Raw genomic sequence first — 18757 nt, 5'->3', positions numbered from 1 at the left:
ACTCTGGGGGTTGTTTGTTGTTGCAATATAATCTAGTGCAAGCTGGCTGATGTGGTTTATGAATTGACTTGGAAGAGGCATCGATAGCCCAGGCTCAAAGCTGGTGTCCAGCTTTGCCACTTCTGCATGGAGCTGATGGTCTCCAGAACCTGGTTGGCTGCTCCCAGGTCAGACCTCCAGCTCCACCTGCTTGCACATCATCCATTTTGGGAGCTCCTCTTCCCAGGCCACGATTGTTCCCAGTGACCCTCACTCACTAGCACTTTCTTTACCCCCTTAAGGGTCAGTCAACATGATGAGTGCATGTTCTTACCTCCTGTACTCAGGGCTGAGTCAGCAAGATGAGTATATACTCTCACCTCCCCTACTTAGGGCTCAGTCAACAAGATGAGTACATAAATCCACCTCCTGTACTCAGGCCTCAGTCAACAAGATGAGTACACACTCTCACCTCCTCTACTCAGGGTTCAGTCAACTAGATGAGTGCAGCTTTCACCTCCCATACTCAGGGCTCAGTCAACAAGATGAGTACATACTCCCGCCTCCTGTACTCAGAGTTCAGCCAACAAGATGAGTACATACTCTCACCTCCCATACTCAGGACTCAGTCAATGAGTGCAGCTCTCACCCCCTTTACTCAGGGCTCAGTCAACAAGATGAGTACATACTCACACCTCCTGTACTGAGGGCTCAGTCAACAAGATGAGTACATACTTCCACCTCCTGTACTCAGGGCTCAGTCAACAAGATGAGTGCAGCTCTCACCTCCTCTACTCAGGGCTCAGTCAACAAGATGAGTGCAGCTCTCACCTCCTCTACTCAGGGCTCAGTCAACAAGATGAGTACCTGCTCACACCTCCTTACTGAGGGCTCAGTCAACAAGATGAGTACATACTTCCACCTCCTGTACTCAGGGCTCAGTCAACAAGATGAGTGCAGCTCTCACCCTCTTTACTCAGGGCTCAGTCAGCAAGATGAGTACATACTCTCACCTCTATTCAGGGCTCAGTCAGCAAGACGAGTGCATACTCTCACCTCCTCTACTCAGGGCTCAGTCAACAAGATGAGTACATACACACCTCTCCTACTAGTGGAACCAGACCTTCAGGGCCAGCGATGTTGTCTCTCGATGTTATGTGAAACCAAGTGCCTGACTCTTTCATGTCCCCATTTCCCCCCTTCCCTTAAATCCAAACTATTTATCTCAAGTCCCATCCTGAGGACTGTGTGAATTTCTGCATTTACTCCTGCTTGTCCCCTATCCAAGGTCCAGAATCCTCTATAATATGAGGAAGGAAGGTCCTATTTCCTAAGTTTCTTTCCAAGTTAGTCGGAGGGTCCCAAGTCTTCCTCTTGCTCCTCCGGCCACTATGGCCCTCCCCTCTGGCTGCCCTACAGTAGAGACACCCTTTCCATCACTCCTCCACACACCTGCAGCACAAGCCTGACTTCCGTGGAGGTTTTCTAGAAGTGGACAGAGCTGCAACACAGGACAGAAACCTGAGATTCTTGTCCCAGTCACAGTTATGAGAAAGCATAAGGGCTTCACTGGTCCCGTTATCCCCCTGGTCCTCCCCTTTGGGGCTTCCCTGGTGTGGACCCTACTCTTGGACTCCCCTCTTCTCTCTAATTTCCCACCCCGACCTTCCAATCCCAGCAATGCCAGGGAACTGCTTTCAAATTGTGTCACTTTACTTTGCAATGCAAATTAACCTTCTTTTTCTTCATCCCTCTCTATCTAAATAGAAGAGGCAAACCGATCAACACAGAAGATCCATAAAAGCCTTGAGATGAGAGTTTTTCTCCATTCTGGGCCAGATGAAATTCTTAGGTGGCCCTCTTTCCATCTGTGCCAGGAGGCTATCACTTGCTCAGAGCAACCCCAGGAATCCCGTCTTCCTCTCTCTGATGCACGGGTACACGTTAACAGGCAGTTCAGACCTGGCATTTTCTTTTGCTGGCCAGTGCTGGGCTGCAGGATGATTGTCCTGTGAGTCATTTTGTTGCTGGGAGTACAGCTTCTTGGCTCCCACCTCTGCCCCAAGGCTTGGTCTCTGCCTTGCGCTCAGCTGGTGCATGTAGTGCAGCCGTGTGCAGCCTCACCCAGGAAACAGCTCAGGTGCCAGGGGGAGGAAACCCCAAATCTCCAGCATATAACCTCCCTGAGAAGGAAAAGCGACTTTGCGTCACTCCCCCTGCCCCCGACAACCATGAGCTTCCTGCAAGTTTTATTGTGCGTCACTCCCCCTGCCCCCGACAACCATGAGCTTCCTGCAAGTTTTATTGGGAGGCAGGTATCCAGGGAGATAGGAGAGTCAGGGAAGACACTCCTGTGAGTGCTTTCAAGAAACTTATAATAATTTTAATCAGCATTTTCCCTTCCATTTAAAATCACAAACTTAGCTACTTAATCGAATGTCATGGTTAAGACACATTTACCTCCTTGGGAGAAAAATGAACAATGGCAGCTCAATTTGGCTTTGGATGGGTTTTAAAAATAGTCAAGTCTGTGAAGGCCATTAGATAAATGGCCTCAGAGAGCTTCAAAGAGGACCTCCTGCGGGGGCCTGCTGGCTCCTTTGTTGGGAAAATAGGGGAGGGGACTAGGTGAGGAGACCGCAGGGGTTCCCCAGGGTTCCAGGCTGTGGACTTCTCCCAGCGGGGAGAAAGGGCCAGAATTAGCAGGGTGACCGGAAGAACTTTCCACAGCATGAACATCTGAACAGTTCCCTTTTGTATTGCCGAAGCTGGGAGGTGTGTGTGTGTGTGTGTGTGTGTGTGAGCGCGCGCGTGTGTGTGTGTGTTGGGTGGGAGTGACACACACACAGCTTCCCAATCCCCAAGGGAAGAAAAATGAACCAGTTAGAAATATGAGAGCCATCAAAGTATAGAAAACCAGTTCTAGAAATGCTGAAATACAAGTTAAGGTTTTGTCGTTTTACAGTCTCTAAAAAAAAGACAATGATTTTGTCATCGAAATAATAATAATAGGCTGGGTGCAGTGGCTTAGGCCTATAATCCCAGCACTTTGGGAAGCCAAAGTGGGTGGATAACCTGAGGTCAGGAGTTCGAGACCAGCCTGCCCAACATGGTGAAACCTCATCTCTATTAAAAATACAAAAATTAGCCGGTCGTGGTGGTGCACACCTATAATCCCAGGTACTTGGGAGGCTGACACAGGAGAATTGCTTGAACCTGGGAGGCAGAGGTTGCAGTGAGCTGAGATCATGCCATTGCACTCCAGCCCAGGTGACACAGTGAGACTCCATCTCAATAATAATAATAATCATAATAATAGGTGGATTGCTCTTTTTGGAGAGAGGTGGACCTGAGTTACCCTAGAGAAAAAGGAAATCAGTGTACCCTGGTCCCAAATCATAATTTTAAGCCTGGGTGAGGGCAGAGGGCATCCTCCGTCCCCATAGACTGAAGAGGCCCTCACTCACCCGGGGCAGCAGCTGTGGTCTTAAGGCTCTGACTTTGCCTGGAGACTTCTGCAGGGCTTTTTCCCATCTCGGTTTGCAGAAAACACTTCCTTCCACGACTTTCTTTGCCCAGAGATTCCCAGGGTACTTGGATAGAATTCAAAGGGTCTTTCAGCTCGGATGGGGGAAAATTGGCATCTTTAACCCTAACTGAAACTTGGCATTTCCTTTCATTATAAATGTCGGTGGCAGAGCTTGGTGCCTGTGACCGTCAAACATAGAAAGCACTGGCATTTTCATATCACATTGCCATGGCCGCAGATACCTCAGGATATTATTGCTGCATATCTAGACTTCAAAAGGAAGGTAATTTAGGATCTGTCAATTGCTTACTAAGTGTATTAATAAAAAATATATACGGCTATATCAGAAATTTGTTTTTATTACTCTTTTGATAATACATTTGCATAGAATTGGTTTCCTAATAATCCTGGGCTTTTTCATCTATGCACTTAGAAGCCATTCTGAGAGAGGTCAGCAGGCGTCCACAGGGCTGCACAAGGGGTTCCTGGAGCCGACACGGTTCGGTCCGGAGCCCCTCGCTGCCCTCCTGGCTCCTCGTCTGCCAAGCCGGCCTCCTCCAGGCCCACTCCCGTTGCAGGAAGGGCCTCCCTAGTGCAGCACCGCCTCCTCATCCCGCTAGGTGGCAGCACTGCGGGCGCCTCCTTCCCTGCCGGCCGCCATGGGCCCCGCTGGTTCCAGGACCTCCCTGCCTCCTTCGCCTCTTAATGGGATCCGCTCCCTCACACCCCTCAGGGAGAGGCTCTAGGGGACGATGACCCAGGGGCGGCCCGGCAGGGAAACTGCTGAGTCACCCTGCTGCCTCTCTGGTCCTCTGACCGGCTCACAGATCACCACAGCCACACCGTGTGTGAGGCCTTCTCATGGAGCCCTGCAAACACCTGCCCGGGGAGGGGCTGTGGCACCCATCTTACAGATGAGGAGACCGAGGGTCGGAGAGGCCACACAACTCGGCCAGGACCCCGAGTTAGCAAGCGCTGGCCCCTGGTCCAGCCACGGCAAGGCTGGCGCTCCTGCCACCACACCTCCCTGCCTCTGGCCCTCTCCCAGGAGTCTTGGTGGGGAAGTCACTGTCTTCATCCTCCTGCCTGGGCAGAGTCGAATCCTGTGCCTGGCTCCTCAAGACCGTTGGCAAAGATCCTGGAGGCCTGGGGGTGAAAGGGCTGCTTGGGGGACTTAAGCCCCTAGCTATGGTCCTCCTGGGAGACTAAGTCCCAAGCTATGGTCCTCCTGGGAGACTGAGCCCCAAGCCATGGTCCTCCTGGCTCTGCCCTTCCACCCCCTCACTGGCTGCCCCTCCCAGGGAGGCCTCACTTGTGAAGTGCTTCCCTCCCCGTCCCCCCAACACCCCACGGCTCTGGCATGGCCTGGGGCGATTCCAGAGCTGGCCTAGGTCAAGCACCTGCACAGAGCGCAGAGCGAAGGCTCGGCATGGTATCTCCCGCCCCTTGCGCCTTTCCCCGGTGAAGGGTGGCACCAGTGTCCTTTCCAAGGCCCGGATTCTGCACTGCCCTCAGCCTGTGGAGGATTAAAAGCAGGGCTTTGTCGTGGTTTCTCAAGGCGCCAGCGGGTCTGCGGAGGATTCCGTCCCTTGTCACTTCTCTCAGTGAAAGGGCCCCACCCAGTGTCTGTCCTCCTTTAAGTGCCCCCCCATTTGTTTGTTGTTGTTGTTGTTTTTGTTTGTTTTTTGCAAATACAGACTAACCAGTTAGGCACAGAGGAGTCCTGGCATGGGAAGGGAGCAGTGAAACGCCGGTGGAGAGTCTGGGAGGCCCAGATTCCCTGGAACTTTCCAGTGACTCCTCCGGAGCAAGGGCCTGGCCAGGCAGCAGCTGCGCTGGGCGATGAGGGACCGTTGGGTAATCGGGGGCATAGGACCGGGCTTCACTGGGTTCGGGGCAGAAGCGCTGAAGCTCCGACCCGGAACGCGGTGACTTCATCAACGCAGAAGCCCGCGCAGCCGAGCAGAGGAGTCCCTCGTAGGGGACCCTCGGACAGACGCTCCCGCGCGGCCCGCGTGGCTCAGCTCCGCCCCAGGAAACTTTTCGCGCAGCCCCCGCTCCATGCGCCCCCACCCAGTCCTTCTTCGGGGCCGCCGCCTCCCCAAAGTAGCTCTCCGTGTCCACTGGGCGCCCCCGTAACCGGGTCGGAACCTCCAACGGCTTCACATGCCATCCGGTTACCCTGGCAACACCATCCGGCGGCGCCCGGCGGTCCAATCGGAGCCTGCGGCCTCTCTCGAGCCTTTCGCAAGGTGGGGACCGGGACGCGACCGGGGATAGGGAAGGGGGCTGAAGGAGGCCCCGCCCGCTCTGTCGCCCTTGCTGGGCACAGCGCGCCCCCCACCCGCGGCGACCCCGGCCCCCGCAAGGTGGGGCGGCGAGCAGGCGCCGGGGCTGGGCCGGGGGCTCGAGCTCCGTTCGAGGGGCGGGGAAGGCGGGTGACGTGAGCCGGGCCGGGCGGGCGGAGTTGGGACCGGCTCCGGGAGGCGGGGGCGAGCGCGCGGAGAGGCAGACGCGAGGAGGGAGGCGGCTGAGCAGCGCGGGAGGCTCTGCGGCGGGCGCGGTGGGCGCGGGCGGCGGGGCCCCGGGATCCCCGCGCGCCTCCTCCGCGCGGCGCCGCCGCCGCGCGTCCCCACGCCCCGCGCTCCACGGCGCCCTCGCCCCGCGCGCCTCCCGTGCCCGCCTCCTGCCAGCCTCCGGGCCGCGGCCGTCTGCAGAGCGAGCGCTCAGACGGAGCCCCCGGGCAACTTGAGTGGCGCCGATCGGCGGCGGAGCTTCTGGCAGAGCCCCCCGACCCGGCAGCGCGGAGGAAACCCGCGTCCGCCCGCGTCGCGTCGCCCCAAACCCTAAGCAGCGCCGCCCCATCGGCGCGGAGCTCTGGCTGGAGGCAAGAGCCGCGCGCCGGGAGACACGCACCGTGAGCGGCAGCGCCGCCGGCCTCCCTCCTCGCTGCCCCGGAGGGCGAAGCCGCGGCTCCCCAGCCCTTTGCTGCGCGGCGACAGCGCCGGAACACGCCCCGCCTCGCCGCCGCCTTCGCTGTGCCGCCCGCGGAGGGGGCCGCGAGCCCCGCGCCCCGGCCGGAGGATGTGCGCCCCCGCGGGCCGCCCAGCCTGAGCCATGCGCCCCAACGGCGGCGGCGCGCCGGCAGGCATGGAGCCCCGCGCGGCCGCGCTCTGACTCGCTGTGCGCCCCGCGGCCGGCGGGCGGCGGGAGGCGGCGGACCGAGAGCCGGAGACCGGCGCCGCGGGACGGAAGCGAGCGGGCGCGGGCGCCGCGCAGATGGCCCGGGCGAGCCAGGTCTGAGGCCCCGCTCCCCGAAACGTGACCATGTGGATTCAACAGCTTTTAGGACTCAGGTGAGCGACCCGGCCGGCGCCGGGTGCGTGTGGGAGCGTGGGTGCCGGGCTGGGCGGAAGCGGCGCTTTCCTCTATGTTGCATATCAAGGGACCTCTCTTTGCTTCCCGCAAGCGGGCAACGGGGTGCACCGGGAGCCGGAAAGGGGCGCCCGCCCGGATCCCGGAGCCTGGGGCGCCGCAGCCCCGGCGGGGAGCGGCCGGGTCTCCAGGGCTGCGCGCGTCCGGGGACCGGGCAGCGGCGCCCGCCCCAGCAACCCGGGCAGTGGGGCCGGCCGGGCGCTCCCGCAGCTCTAGGCGCCAGCAGCGCAGTGTCCTGGCCGGCTGCCCCGGCGCGCCCCCTCCCCGGGGCCCGGGGCGAGGCGCCGGCCGCTGGGCGCGGCGGGCGCGGGGGCCGGGGCTGCCGGGGAAAGCTAAAGCTCCGGGCTCCCAGCGAGAGCTTCGCAGGCGGAGTTGGAAGAAACCAGAGCCAAACAGCCACTCCGCCCCACCTTCTCCTTTCTCGGGGCCCCGGGGCTGAGCAGGGGCCTCCCAGGCTCCCAGCTGCCGACCCAGCTGTTTGCGGGTGACCTCCGGGCCCGACGGGCGCCCACAGCTGGCGGGCAGCTGGGGCGGGAGAGCTGGGGTTCTTGGGGAGCGCCGGCGGCCACCCCCCTGTAAACACACACGCACATACGCCCGCCGGCGCGCCCGGGATTTGTCTGTGTCTGGGACTCCAGGGCCAGATGGAACAGGGGGCTCGAGCCTAGAGCCCGTGGTGGGGGTGTCCAGAAGGACCCTTCTCGGCAAACTTTGCCAGCCCGCCGGGGTTCTCGGGCTTCTCTAGCTTCTGCCTGGGGTGGCCCAGGGCCCACCAGAGCACAGCTGTCCTTTTTGCTGGGCAGCCTGCCTCTGAGCCCTCGCCCTCCTGCCGGGGCATTCACCGAGCTCGTGCATTTGGGTCCCGGGTTGAACCGCGAGCGGGGAGGACAGAGGTGGAGGCGGAGAGCAGCGTGCGGTTCTCGAGTTTGTCCACTGGGATGCACTGCGCTCCCGCGTTGGGGACGAAAAGGCCAGTAGTTGTTAGCCGGCTGCTTGAGCAGCCCCCACTCCCGGATGAAGCTGCGGGGGGAGTGAGGCGAAGGGAGGGAGGATCTATCTAGTGCATGTCCTGATTTTGAGAAATCGGAAGGGGACTCGGACGCCAAGTGTTTTCTAGCGACCCTTGATTTATGAGCCGATTCTGCGCCCAGAGGCGACTACTGTGTAACACATCTAGTGAACATTGTCAGATGTTATTATTAGCATCCCTTCTCGCAGTGGCCGATCTTGCTGTGCGGTTCAAAGGTTAATCATGGAGCCGATTGTGTTGGGTGTTGGATATTGGCCGGGCCTGAATCGATAAGTGTGCTTGGGCTAGATAAGGTTTAGGCTTGGACCGTTCTGGGATGTCGTCAAAATGGAGCGAGGACAGCTTTCCAGGTGCTCTGGAGGCCTGCCATCCCCTGCTCTGCCCCGGACTGTCCCAGGTCTCAGCAAGACCTTCCAAGGCCTTGTGAATGACCAGACGTGTCCCCACCCCGGCCAGTGGCTGGTCTTCAGCTCCGACCTGCTTCCTGAGCTGCCATCTGCCACTTGATTCCTGATGGCAACTTATTTGAACAGACGTTTTTTTTTATTGCTAAGTTGCTAGATTAAAAGATGAGTACATTTTGATAAAGGGAGAGAAGAGCAAATATCTTGGAAAGAAGCCTCTCTTTTGGTTTGAAATTTACTAAAACAGTTCCTCTCAAGCATCCTCAAGCCAGATCTTGGGATTTTGCTTTAGGAAATAGTTCTGTTGGTTCTTTTGAAGTTTGACCTTTTGTTTTTCCCCCCTCGATGTTAGCACGGGAGATTTTCTGTAAGTGTGCCTTTAAGGACGAGCTGTCACCTATTTGGGATCCTGATGGGAGAGCTCTGTCTTGTTACTGCTGTCTCCTGGCCAGAGAAGGAGACCTGTACCCAGAGGGTCTGGGTGGTTTTGCATCACAATGGGCACCTGGGGACTCTGAGCCAAAGGGCTGCAAGTTCGAGGTCTGGAAATGCACTTTTTCTTTCAAGACAGCCCTTCACCTTTGCTTGCAAGCCACTCCACGGCTCCCTAGGTGAGCACTGGGCGTCTTGCTGCCAAGCTTGGAGCCTGGTTAGGACAGGTAGACACTGAGCCTCCAGCTGGGGTGGCAGAAGGCCTGGCTTGCTCCCCCATGGGAGAGGTGCAGTGTAACTTGCTGGGCAGGGGGTGAGGGTGGGGGTGGGATGGGCTTTCCTAGTTCCGGCCCCAGAGACAAAGTCTGGGCTTGGTTATTTACTTCTGTGTTGGAACTGAGCTGTATGTGGAGCTTTTTTTTTTTCTTTTCCCCCCAAGAGGGAGAAGCAGATTGAGACTTACTGAGCAGCTTTTGTGTCTTTTGCGGTGGTATTTAATAGTTGTAGCAAAGCTCCAAAGATACTTTCCATCAGCTGAGAGAGAGGGAGCCGTTGAAGGAGACCCAGTGGCTTGACAAACCCTGCCAGAGCTCGCCCATGGAGGGGGCGCATATTCAGCAAGCAGCTCAGAGCTCACCCGTGGAGGGGGCACGTACTCAGCAAGCAGCCCAGAGTTTGGAGTTGGCTTCCTGGTTGTGAGTCGCTTCCCAGGCTGCAGACCTCAGATGCTGTGGCTTCCTCATGGGCTCCAAGCATCCACCTAATATGTTTGCTGAGTTGCGCTCAGGACTGTGATCCCTAGCAGAGTGCCACGAGCTCATTCCCAGCCCATGTCCCTGCGGCCATCCCATCTGTTCTCCCGCTCTAAGGTTCTGGGGCCCCTTTTGTTTGGGAGGCCCTGGGTGTGTGTGTTGACATAATTCACAGTTCCCCAAGCCCTCTCAGTGCACGCTGTACCATGTCTGGGCCTCATGGCAGGGATCCATTGGCTTGGCTGTCACCATCCCTGCTGTAGAGTCCCCAGGCAGCTGGGGCTGTGCAGCCCAGCTTTAGCGGATGAAGTCAAACGCTCCGTCCACAAACACTGCGCTCCCGGTGAATCCTGGCTCGCGCCGATTTCCAGCTGCTGCTACTAAATTGATTGCAACTGGAATCCATCTAGTGTCAGTGGCTGTGCTACTCCTTGGGGACAATCATGCTTGACTAAACTGCAAATTTAGGAGGCAGCTCAAATCTTTGGGCAACATCGGTACATACCCCCCTTTCATGCTCACCCCCACCTTGGGGATACACTGTCCAAGTGGAGGAGCTGATGGCAGACTCCTCCCAGTCTGTCCCTGTCGTTTATTTACTTTGATCACCTGCTTCCTTTTCTTCCATGCATTGGAGAGGGGAGCAGGACAACGCAGCTCAGGAATGGAGACAGCCCCACGCCTGCCAGGGACAGCTGTCTCTGGGTCCCTGGAGGCAGAGCAGCACCGGCTTCTGCAAGGCATGCACCTGCGTCTTTCTAGCGGGGGTCGCTGGAGGTGCTTCTGGACCCCAACCCAGTCTCCACTTCCGCAGCCCCAGTCCCTCTGACCCACACACAAACGGGGTGTTTGGCAGGTGGGGCCCTGTGTGCTCCTGGGTTCTGCATTTCCCTGAGCTTTTTGTGGGAAAGCCCCAGGGTACCTGGAGCGTGACCCTGGGTTACAATGAAGTAGGTAAACACAAAACCCTGACTGGATTGCAAACAGCTGAGCCTTCAAGAGTCCAGGGGCTCCTCTCTGGGGTTATGTAAGAGTCATCTGTTTTAAATACGTAGTTGCCAAGTTTTCTTCAAAGGGTTACAAGTCAGTAGAGACCAAATTGATGTAAAGATTAGCTTGGAAAGCCAAATATATCCTTGATCTAGATTTTACATTTGAAGTCTGGCTTGAGAGGGTTTCTCCTGCCCGATGCCAATCAGACACAAGGAGGAGACAGGAGCAGGGGCTTTCTGGGGCTAAAGCAGGCAAACGTAGTATGGTGGACTCCATTCTTTCTTCCTCTGAGACCCCTTCCAGGAATTCAAAGGGGCTGGTGAGTCATGAGGCCTCGGAGCAGGGAGTGGTGGTGGTTACATAATTTAGATTAACTCTCAGTTAATCTGCCTTGAATAGAGAGTCAGGCTGGAGGGTGTCCATGTCAGACCTCTGGTGGCCCTTAGGGGGTGTCCCCAAGTACATCCACCTCAGAGCTGGGATAAGATCAGGCACCAGGAGGAGAGAGGAGGACTGGCTACTCCTGGGTCAATCCCAAAAGGTTACTTACTATATGATGATTTCATAGCATTGAAATTGAGGTAGGAGATGGGACTTGACTCTGGAGGTGGGACTCAGACTATGGACCAAATTGAGGACTAGCTAAAACAGGGACAGGATGGAAGCGCCATTCCATAAGACATGCCCGTCAGTGTGCCATGTCAGTTTACCGTTGCCAGGGCAACACCCAGGAGTTACTGCCCTTTCCATGGTGATAACCTGATGACCCAAAAATCACTGCCCCTTCCTTAGAAATTTCTGCATAAACCGCCCCTTAATCTCCATGGAATTAAAAGCAGGTATAAATACAACTGCAAAGCTGCCCTGAGCTGCTACTCTCAGCATGCTGCCTATGGGGCAGCCCTGTTCTGCAGCGGCAGACACGGAGCTTTCACACTGCCGGACCAGTAACACCACCACAGCTGGGACACCTCCTCAATAAAGCTGTTTTTCTTCTACCACTGGCTTGCCCTTGAATTCTTTTCTGGGCAAAGCCAAGAACCCTCATGGTCTAATCCCCACTTTGGGGCATGCCTGCTCTGCATCAAAATGACAAAATTATAGACGTGGTACAATACTCATACTACTACTACAGATTAGTAGTTGCCAGGGGTCAAAGAAGGGATGGGGAACAGAAGGAAAGAGGGTGTGGTTACAAAAGGGCGACATCAGGCTTCCTTGTTGTGATGGAAACGTTCTCTATCTCTACTATATCCATGTCACAATCCTGTTATATTATTGTACTGTCGTTTTGCAAATGTTACCACTGGGGGAATCTCGGTGAGGGGTACACAGGGTCTCTCTGTATGATGTCTTACAATGCCTGCAATTCCACAGTTAAAATAAAAGGTTTGATTAAAAGAAGCAAACTAACATTCTCTGTCAGAGATTAGTGCCTAACTGATCTGACTGGCGAGCGTGGGCACACGTGTGTGTATGTGAGTATTTAGCTTTTTTAGGGCCGTGTATTTGTATTTAACAGCAGTCAAAGGTGATGTGGAAATGGGGAAAGGGGTAAAAAAAATTGTCTTACAAAACTTGCTCGGTTGTGTCTCTACTACATATTTTAGAACGAAAAATTCAGCAGCATGTGAACGTGTGGTGTTGCTAATGTTATGAGATCCATCATCGGTGACAGTAATAGATGACTTCATGCATAATTATTGGATAAGAAGATCTGTCTACATCTTTACGTAAATTAGGTCAACTCTGAAGATACAGCAGCTTTTCGCGGTCAGCCCCACTTTTCTACCCTGGCTTATAGGCTTCAAGACCATATTCTGAGGGTTTTAAGTCAAACACAAAAACAGCTGGTTTCCTGTTTCTAGATCAGGGAAACATGAGCCTCCAGTTTGAGAAGGCAGACGTTGGTTTGTGGCTTTGCTCTTATCACCTCATTTGGGGCTTTATGATAAAAGAACTGGGGGTTGGGGTGCTCTATCAGGGCTTATTGAATGAAACTGGGAGATACAATGGGCAACTCTGTCAGATTTGTCTGTGAACTTCTGAGATCTCATGACCTACACCGTGATACTCTTTCTCTCTCTTTTCACATCCAGATGGGAGGTGCTGGAACTAATACTATAATACTGCTAGGCTTTTCCTAAGCCAGGCTTTGTGCTAAGTGATCTGATCCAACGGTGCTAAACTATTCAGCCATTCTGCATCGTCCCACACCACCCTCATGATCCTCATGGTGGCCTTGCAAGGCAGGTATTATTGCTCCCATTTCACACAGGAGAAAACTGGAGCACAGAGAGGTTAGGTAATTTGCTCAAGGTCACACAGCTAGCTCATGGGAGCGGTGGGATTTGAACTCAGGTTTCCAGGACTCGAAGGTCCATTCATGCTCCTTATGCTGACCTGTGTGGCTTTCTTGTCTTATACAAAATCTACTTCTTACTCACTTTATTAAGTTACAGATTGCCCTTTTGGGAAACACAAAACAAAATTTTCAAACAACAACAACAAAAAATAAAACAAGAAGGACCCAGCTGCTGTGATGCCAAGTCAGCACTTCATGGATTTAGCCGTGTGTTCAGCTGACTCTGAAATCACAAGTCTCTCTGGCACCCATGATTTTAAGTAAAAGGTTTATGGTCAAATGACAAATTATTTTGCAGCACAGTATTAATGAAACGTTACGGGGAGATGAAAACCTATCTGTGACACAGATACTGCTATTCAATCTATTTAATAATTAAAAATAAATATGTCACCAAATCCAAGGAGGCCTCTATTGAGAGCTTGCTTGAAATTAAAAACTGTGGAAATCAATGAATGATCACATTGAGAAAGTTGGGTTTAGCATAAGAAGTCTGAGTAAAAGGAATTGCCCTTTATATATTTGTGTGTGTGTCTGTGTGTGTGCATTTTTTTTGAAGTACAATTTACATGCAATGAAATTTACCCATTTAAAGTGTATGGTTCATTGATTTTTAGGAAATTGGCTGAGTTGCACAACTATTGCCATGGTCCAGTTTCAGCACGGTTGCTTCACCCCTGATAAGATCCCTTTTGCTGTTTGTAGCAATCCCCGTTCCTGCCTCCAGCCTTTGACGACCACTCCTCTGATTTGGCCTTGATGGATTTGCCCATCCTCACTATTCCTGTAAATGGAATCATCCGGCGTGTGGTCATTTTTGTCTGGCTTGTTTAGTGTCATGTTCCGAGGTGTGTCTACGCAGTAGCTTGCCACTTCATTCCCTTTTTGTTCCTGAATGGTATCCCGATTTTCAGACATCCTGTTGGCTTGCCGGTTCATCTGTTGATGCACCGTTGGGTTGTTGGCATGTTGGGGCTGGGGGAGCAGCGCTGCCATGAACTTCGTGTGCACGTCTCAGGGTGGATGTTGTTTTCATTTCTCTTGCCTCCACGTTATACTTTATAACCACAGACGTCAATGCTCGGTGGGGCCGCAAGAAGCCCCTTATGTGTCGTTAGATGGATGGAAAGTGTGCTGGGCTAGGCGCCCGCGGTCCAGCTCTGGGGTGGGATAGTCTCCTCTCTTTTGTTCTAAAGAGAACTCCCTACACACAAGCCATTGTTGACTCGAACATTTCTCATTCAACAAGCATTTATTGAGTGTCGAGTGCATTCTGCCACGGGGATGTGTTTTGGTTAGATAGAGGAGAACAGGCATTTCCATTCTGCCTTGGTATAAAGGGGAATATTTTGATGCATTAGAAGAACGCCTATCTGGTCAGATGTCTGGAGGTGGAGGGGAGAGGGTCAGTGGTCTCTTGAAGGACCCAAGCTGTGCCTACTTCCCTGCACGTGGAAAGTGTGGGCTTCAGGGGGCTTCCAGGGAATGTAAGGGAGGCAGCCATGCCTCCCCCTTCCCAGGGGGCAGTGGGGCCAGTTTGGGGAAACCATCCTCATGTAGCATCATCTAGTGAGGGCTGAAGGGCATCATTTTGTTTTTATTTTATTTATTTTTTTATACTTTGAATAGATTAGGTCTTGCTGTGTTGCCCAGGCTGGTCTCAAATGCCTGAGCTCAAGCGATCATCCCACCTCAGCCTCCCAGAGTGCTGGGATTCCAGGCATGAGCCTCTGCACCCAGCCAGGCATCATGTTTGACGGACAAGGCAGTGCCAGGGTCGTAGGCACAGGGCAGACTGTGGAAAGCACCCCTAGAAGGCACGGGTCTTCGTGGGTGTTAGACACTGCCACTCACAGAAGGGGCAGCCCTCAAGCAGGCCATGGATTCCAGGAATTCCATGATGGGGATTGTTCGGCACCAGCCACAGACTTGGAAGAACCCGACTGCATAAGAGGGAGAAATGAAGAGAGCATTTCCCATCCTGGGGTAGATGACAGCGAACCCATGGCACCCAGGCACCTCAAATTCAGGCTGCAGGTGGGAGGAGGGTGGCCCCTGGAGGAGCTCCTGGCATCCCTCTTGTGCTAGCCCCATGAGCGTGGATGAGGGTCTCGGCTCAACTGGCCCCAGATGGTCTTTGTATTCAGCTGCCAAGTTGTTAGCTGGTGTCAGGAGCAGAGACTGCCCAGACCTAGGGGTGGGGAAAAGATCTCAACTCTGGCAACCAGTGTGGACTCTTCGGTAGTTGCTTCTTCGAGCTCTGTGTAGAGAAGGATTCTGAGTTCTTCTGGGGATTTAGAGAGAGAAAAGTGCCTATTTGCCATGTCTGCATGGGACATGGGATGGAAGAAGGGTGACTCCAGTGCTGCAGAACTGCCCTTTTCAGGAGGCCTGGGTGCAGGGCTTGCTCATAGCCACAGGTTCTTTTTCATAAACACCTTCACTGAGGCCTGTGTATACAACATATCAGTGAACAGTTGTATGACACTTAGTATGTAGCAGGCACTGTTCTATGCCCGTGCTGTATCTTAACTCATTCCTACATTGCTATGGTAGGAGCACTTTAAGGATCTCCTGTTTGCAGAGAAGGCACAGAGAACCTGAATGAATTTCCCCAGGCCACACAGCAAGTAAATAGCAGAGCCCGCACTCAAACCCAGGCACTCAGCTCCAGCATCTGGCCTCTGAACCGTTACATCCTGTTCTTCCTAGTCTAGAAGAACACATTGGATTTGATGTATTTAAGGAATACAGCATCCACCAGGCTGGGGCAGGCAGCCAAGTGTGGGATTTGAGCCCAGCATCCAGGGCCAATTTCCTTGCTGCCTGGCACCACACAGAACATACATGGATGTCCATGGTATGGAGGTGAAAAGGACATGCCTGGAGCTTCAGATGTTCTGAGCCTGGTAGGGGGACAATGGTGGTGCAGTTCCCAGGTGACAGCAGCAGCCTGTCCGGGTGGTTGGGCCCAAGGGTCAACCCTGCTTAGACTGCAGCAGGGACCGCGTCTCACCAGCTGATCCCCACCATCAGCTGGGCGGCCCCGGTCATGCCCTTCTGCTGGGGTGTCATCTTTACACAGGTGAAGAAAGAATGGCCCCAGGAAAGAGCTGGCGATTTTGCTCATTTCCTGGGCTGCCCTTTGGTGGCATCTGCCTGGCTCTGATTTGCTTCTGCTTGGAGCATCTGAATAACTCAGCGCGCCTCTACTCAGAGCATCTGAATGACTCAATGACAGAGTCCCGTAACCACCCTCCCAGGCTGACTACAGCCCTGATCAGACAGAAGTCAGCATCCTGCTGTGGATTCAATTTCCCGAATGGTTGCGGAGAGCCATCTTAGGCAAGGGTGAAGCAATCACCCACGGATGGCGCCGGTAGACTTCCTAGGCATGCAGCTACGACATATATATATATATATATATATATATATTTTTTTTTTTTTTTGAAAAGATTCAGTTACTAGGCAGGGTCATTGTATTTGGCGTGTTAGCAAGGAACCTATCCGAACCACGATGCCAGCCTTTGTGGCAGAAGCCTCCGCCCCAGGACCAGCTGAGGATTGTGCTCTCTGGCTTGGAAAGGAGTGTGGTAAAATGCGGAAAAAGCCCCACGAGAGCCAGTTTTCAGTTGACGCCCCCACCCCCCTCTTTTTTGTCAAGAGAAAATTCAAGACTGTACCCAGATGCTGAAAAAAGCTGCGCTTCCTGCTGAGGGACACGGTGGCTTTCAGAAGGCAAGGATTCTTTAGGGAGCCAATTATGCGAGACAAGAGTAAGCATGTTTATTTTTATGACACTGCATTTCAAAATCCCAGAAAATGTTGATGGAATGGCCCCATTAGGCGCCTGGGTCTCCTGGATGCTGTGGCATTACACTGTGCGGGCTTCCAGGGGCATTTTGGGGACTCTTGATTAAGCCCTGGTACTGGGCTGATTTACCGCCCATTACTACCCTGGAGGGTCTCTTTGAACACTCACAGCTCCAGGTTCCTTCTTCCTTCAGCATTTTTCGGGCTAATTTGATTCTCTGCACAGAAGCCTGATGCTCTGGGAAGACCTGAGCCGGCGCACTCACTCCAATAGCATCTGTTTCTCAGGCTCTCACCCTGATGGTCCCTCGGGAGCGCTGGGCTGGGGTTTTGTGGCACCAGCCACGCATGTGGTCCCCCGAGAGTCTGCTGGCCCCAGGTGAGAGCCAGGCAGTGTGACAGGTATGGCAGCCACTGAGGTTTGTCCTGGGACAGGCTGCCTATGGGCCTGACATCCAGACACTTCCATGCAGCAGACACGGATGAGTGGCCACCGCATGCTGGGTACTGTGCTGGGCACAGGGATGAAAAGACCCCTCTCCTGGTCCTACAGGAACTCCAAGTGGAGGAGAGGACAGAGGAGTAAATGGAATTGCAGGAGCTGAGAGGAAGAAGGAGATGGGGAAGATTTCTTGGAGGGAGCAGCATTTGACCCCCTTCTCAGAGGATGAGAGGAAGGAAGCCCATTGGGCTCGAGGAGGAAGGGACAGCCAAGCAGAGGGAATGGGGTGGCTGCCATTGACTGAGCACTGGTGGTGGGTGTGCTGCACAGATGGGGATGTGGAGGCACACCACGGTGAAATAGCCCACTGAGGCTCCTCCGGCCCACCCAGGAGGAGGGCGGGGCAGGTGTATTTGGGTTAGCCCTTAGGAGTTGGCTCCGTGAAGCTGGAGAGGAAGGTGTATGTTGCGGGGGGGATGCTTGGAGGAGACTGGAAAGGCCAGCAGGCCCCAGGACTGGAGCCATTCAGGGCCAGAGTCCCAGGGAAAGTGTCATGCTCTCTGCCTGTGTGCGTTCAAGTGGAAAGGGAATGACAGACCCTGGGGAGTGAGGGGTGCAGAAAGGGGGCCTGTGACTCACAGGAGGGGTGTGGAGAGGGGCCCATGAATCACAGGAGGGGTGCGGAGAGGGACCCGTGAATCACGGGAGGGGTGCGGAGAGGGGCCCGTGAATCACGGGAGGGGTGCGGAGAGGGGCCCGTGAATCACGGGAGGGTGCGGAGAGGGGCCCGTGAATCACGGGAGGGGTGCGGAGAGGGGCCCGTGAATCACGGGAGGGTGCGGAGAGGGGCCCGTGAATCACGGGAGGGTGCGGAGAGGGGCCCGTGAATCACGGGAGGGTGCGGAGAGGGGCCCGTGAATCACGGGAGGGTGCGGAGAGGGGCCCGTGAATCACGGGAGGGGTGCGGAGAGGGGCCCGTGAATCACGGGAGGGTGCGGAGAGGAGCCCGTGAATCACGGGAGGGTGCGGAGAGGGGCCCGTGAATCACGGGAGGGTGCGGAGAGGAGCCCGTGAATCACGGGAGGGTCGCGGAGAGGGGGCCTGTGATTCACCAGAGGGTTGCAGAGAGAGGCCTATGAATCATGGGAGGGTGCAGAGAGGGGCCCATGAATCACGAGAGGGTTACGGAGAGGGGCCCATGAATCACGAGAGGGTTGCGGAGAGGGCCCCGGGAATCATGGGAGGGTTACGGAGAGGGGCCCATGAATCACGGTAGGGTTGCAGAGAGGGGCCTGTGAATCACGGAAGGGTTGCGGAGAGGAGCCTGTGAATCATGGGAGGGTGCAGAGAGGGGCCCGTGAATCATGGGAGCTGCATGCGATGGAGCCTCTGTGTCCTGGTGGAGCAGCTTAGTTTCGTGGAAGGAGAGTCCTGGGGTAAGCAGAGGGAGGGAGAGGCAGCCCTCTGGGCCTGTGATCTTAGGGAAGTCCCAGAGGACTCCCCAGGCCGGGAAGACAACCTGGCCTGGCCCTGGGAAGCATGTCTGCAGTCAGTTGCCCTGATTCCCAGGCTCTGCTTTTACT

General features: G+C 54.9%; 1 protein-coding gene across 2 annotated transcripts in view; it reads left to right on the top strand.

The window, feature by feature from the left end:
- Positions 1–5400: 5400 nt before the first annotated feature.
- Positions 5401–18757, top strand: part of AJAP1 (adherens junctions associated protein 1) — a 130494-nt gene continuing 117137 nt past the window's right edge. The window contains exon 1 of one of the 2 annotated variants that reach the window (XM_054542359.2): positions 5401–5760. In XM_054542359.2, the coding sequence (XP_054398334.1) occupies positions 5675–5760 (86 nt within the window). In that variant the 5' untranslated portion in view covers positions 5401–5674. Of the gene's footprint in view, positions 5761–6154; positions 6865–18757 lie in introns of those variants that run through there. The other variant, XM_024239251.3, reaches the window with a different exon arrangement.

Source organism: Pongo abelii, chromosome 1, assembly GCF_028885655.2.
Source record: "Pongo abelii isolate AG06213 chromosome 1, NHGRI_mPonAbe1-v2.0_pri, whole genome shotgun sequence".
NCBI classification, from domain to species: Eukaryota; Metazoa; Chordata; class Mammalia; order Primates; family Hominidae; genus Pongo; species Pongo abelii.
Note: the sequence above shows the minus strand (reverse complement) of the source record. Positions and strands in the feature narration are given on the sequence as shown.